Here is a 3,928-nt window from a genome sequence, read left to right as displayed (position 1 = left end):
TCACCATCTTCAAGTTCAACATCTGGATGCTTAAGGTTTTTGTGGCTGTTGATACCAGCTGAACAAATGCATTTCCTGATTATTTTTTTAATAACTGCATCTTGTAGTAATGTTTGCCCAAATATATTTTCAAGTTAACTCTGCTTGGATTAAGGGGAGGTGGTGGGGTGCTAATAAGGAGGCAGGAATATTTGTAGTTTGTGTGAAATGGTAGGGGGAAAGGGATAGCACAGAAGTGATGTTCTGGGAATGCTTTTAACTAAACTTCTGCAGTAGATTTGCCTGTGAGAATAGAGAAACCAGATAGAGCTGTTCCACCACGGGTTCTTCTGAACTATTTATTATAGTGCATTTCACTCAGCAGAACTGAGTGGCTTGGGCCTGCAGATTCCTGCTGCTTTGCAGACCTGCAGTCTAATCCGTTCCAGTAAGCTGTTCACGAGGTGTCTGAGCTCTTTTACAGTTACTTCAGTTCTGCTTCATCCTAGGGTTTTACCAGGGAAAAAACTGAACAGCCACGTTTTGGCTAATGAAGGCTGCCTGAGGAACAACTCCAAAAGGAATTTTTCTTTCACTCTGTAACCAGGAGAGTTTTGCCATTGGAAAATCAAAGATGAAGGTAGAGTTACTGCTGGAGACATAACCCAGACAGTTCCCACAAAATGACAGGTGTTTTCTAAGAGTGCCAGTAAATTTATTATTCATGGGGTTTTGAGAGCTAAACTTCTCACAGTTTACATACTCAAATGTTTTTTGAAAATTATAAAGTATTTCTTGGTAATGTTTTGCTTAGTTCCAGGCTATGAACTTCTCTTCCAACCTTCTCAATAAATAGAACCCAACTGACAAAAACTTTTTCAACTGTGTTTTTGGGAAATATATATGGATGATAGGACTAAAAAATGTGTTAGTGAAAGCATTAGATTGCACTGTTCAGACTAAAGTGAGAGAAACTATGGTTAGAGACTGGATTAGAGTATTATTGGACACTGAATTGTGGAGATTCGTGTTGTGGGTTGGACTTTGCTTCTGGAATTTTGCAGTTCTAGAAGGATGGGGCAGGAAGTGATACCATTTTCAAAATCTGCATAGTATGCTCTTATTTGTTAGTCTTCTGTTGGATTTTTCTCTTAGTTTAATTAAGAAAAGGATTTCCATTTATTGTTGTAAACGTATGTCCCACAGTTGAGAACCACTGCAGAGTAAATTTACATGACTTTCCATACTAAGAACAGAGGGAATGGCAGTGGAATAGGCAAACGTAATAAAAAGAGTTCTTCTAAGGTAAAATGTAAACATTAAATTGTTCTGTAGATCAGTTGACTTTTGCACTTTCTGAGAATATATGGACTTAAGTTTTTCAAGATCAATTGTACCACTGAATAAAGTTCTTTAAATGAAAAACTAAACTAGGATTCAGTGAGATGGTTGTGTGCTAACAAAATGAAGGGAAGTTACGTGTCATCCTTTGAGACACTCAGAAAATGGATTTGTTTATTTTCGAAAAATACATTGTTTGTTATGCTCTGTATTAGGAAAGAAGCGAGTAACTTGTGTTCAGATTTGAGAGGGGAGTTTTTTAGGCCTGAAAAAGAGTTCTGGCAGCAGTTCCGTGACATTTACTTGAACTAGAGGAGAAAAACAAGGCAGCATTAAATGTGTTTAGCAAGAGTTTTTGAGGAAGTGAGGTTCAGTGTGCTAATTTCGATGTAAAAAAAGCAACATCTAACCAGAGTCTTAAATTTAAATAAACTGGGAATTAAATATTCCTTATGGCTGCATGAGTTTGACAAGTTACTTGAGTGACAAGACAGCATTTCAATGCTGCCTCCCAAAGATGCCCCAGTAAATCCTTAGGAAGACATACTTGCATTTGCATTCCACTGTATTCAGCCATGACATTTGCACCAAGTCCAGGGAGAATTTTTTAACACAGTAGTCAGATTCTCTTTTTCATGCACAGTGACACATTAATAGAAGCAGTTTAAGTAGATGTGCTGGGACTATAGCAGTTCTGAGGTAATTAATTTCTCAGTGGAGATCTCACTTGACTAAAGTAATGGAGAAAATAGTACAAAAAAATTTTAAAATGCAACTCGAAGAAGATGCTGTAAAATGTTCCTGCTATTAAGAAAGTATTCCCCACAAAATCTTCTGTAGCATCAAAGTCACATTAAGTTGATCCCTTCTTCCAGCTTTGTGTCACAATGCCCTATCCTCCACAGTGCTCTCAGTCAAAGAACCATGGTACCACATGGATCAGTGAAGTGATCCACATAATTTTAACCCTTGGGGAGAAAAACCCACAACAAACAACTGTGTTATTTCAGTGCCAGCAGAGAAAATGCTCATGGAATTATATTTGCAGTCAATGAAAATTATCCCAGTTACACTAATAGGCTTAGAAACTGGTATGGGCATTGAACCTGTACAATGCTTCCAAAGTTGGCTTCCTAATTTAAACTACACTTCTTCCATATTTTACACTCCATCATCAGTAGTTTATATCAAAATAACGGTTTCTGTGTATGAAGTTAGAGACAATGAGTGAATTCTGACTGTAAATGTTCCTCCCTGTTCTTATGCCTGCTAATGTACACTTATCTGACCATATTTTAATGTATTTAATGGATTTTCTAAGACTTTTGACTGAAAATGCAAATAACCTGCCACAAGAATACTGAAGCCTAAGACTTGTCGCAAAAGAGATGCTGTGGTTCGAGCACAGAGCACAGAACCAGCAGGGCCTGTGTTTTGTGTTTGAAAACAAAACCACTTGTGTTAAAACTAAAAAATTTTGAGTGGAAATTCAGACCATTAGACTTTACATTGAAATGGGTATATTTCCACACTGTGAACTTGGCTGACACAGGTTTTTCTCAGTCTCATTTTCCTTTCAAGTTTACCTACTTAATTTTTCACTCCAACTCCTACTTTGTTCCTTCCCAAATCCCCCATTCTGATAGTGACGGTGTCCAACAGCTTGGCCTTTACATGTTTGACAGCTGGTCTCTGCTCATCAGCCAGCACTGGTTCCAGCACCGATGATGTGTTTACCAGGGGCTTTTCCAAGCCCTGCCTGCTCTGACAAAGTACTGTGGATCTATTTTTTGCCTGGCCTGTGTAGCAGTAGCCTTGTGAAGGTCACAGAAATAATCCTGCACCTTGCCTGCTCGGCCCTGCAGCAACAGTAGTAAAGTCCTGCCACTATCCACAGCAGGGCAATCAAAGGTCTTTCCTCCTGCTGATGCAGAATCAGAAGGCACTGGGACAAGATGGAGAGGTGGAGTGGACACATGGATGAGACAACAGATACACATTACTTGATGGCCTGCTGAAGTTGGGAAAAGCCAGGAGAGACAAGACTGTTAAGCTCTTCTCTGACCATCACCCGCAGTCTGCATGGGGTGAGATGTCACCTGCGCTGCCCCTGATTCTTGATCCGGGCAGTCCTGGACTCCTTACTGCCAGTCTTGGTAACTCTTTTCTCACCACAGATCTTGTGACCTGTGTGAAATAAGGGATTGTCAGGAAACATTTCTATTATGAAGAGGCTTTTCTCCCTGTCCTGAAGTTCTTTGTATCTTGCTGACCTTCACGTGGAAGCATTAGGCAAGTGTTCTATGAATCCAGGCTGTGCAGACTGGGAGCCGAATCGCAGTGTATTCATCAGAAAATACCCTTGAGCGACCTAAGAAATACCCAAGGCGGATCTCCCCGCTGGTTCCGTTTCCGGGCGGTCGCTGTCACCAAGGGCGGCGGGGCGGCCCGAGGCGCGGCCCGCCCCAAGATGGCGGAGTACGTGCAGGTGCTGAAGCGGGCGCTGAAGCACATCGGCGGCCACGGCGGCGCCCGCGGCGCCATCCTGCAGCTGCTCAGGTAATGCGGCGGGCGGCGGGGCCTCCCCGCTGCGCGACCGCCGCCCCGC

At 41.9% G+C, this 3,928-nt stretch overlaps 1 protein-coding gene across 1 annotated transcript in view; it reads left to right on the top strand.

Annotated features, from left to right (window-relative positions):
- Positions 1–3,749: 3,749 nt before the first annotated feature.
- The window catches only part of NDUFA12 (NADH:ubiquinone oxidoreductase subunit A12), a 12,908-nt gene continuing 12,729 nt past the window's right edge, over positions 3,750–3,928 (top strand). The window contains exon 1 of the mRNA XM_042025865.1: positions 3,750–3,879. Coding sequence (XP_041881799.1) covers positions 3,791–3,879 — 89 coding nt within the window. The 5' untranslated portion in view covers positions 3,750–3,790. The remainder of the gene's footprint in view (positions 3,880–3,928) is intronic.

The sequence above is a fragment of the Corvus kubaryi genome, unplaced genomic scaffold, assembly GCF_017639235.1.
Source record: "Corvus kubaryi isolate FWS band 111438036 unplaced genomic scaffold, C.kubaryi_AGA036_p1.0 129, whole genome shotgun sequence".
NCBI classification, from domain to species: Eukaryota; Metazoa; Chordata; class Aves; order Passeriformes; family Corvidae; genus Corvus; species Corvus kubaryi.
This window is presented reverse-complemented; position numbering and strand designations above follow the sequence as displayed.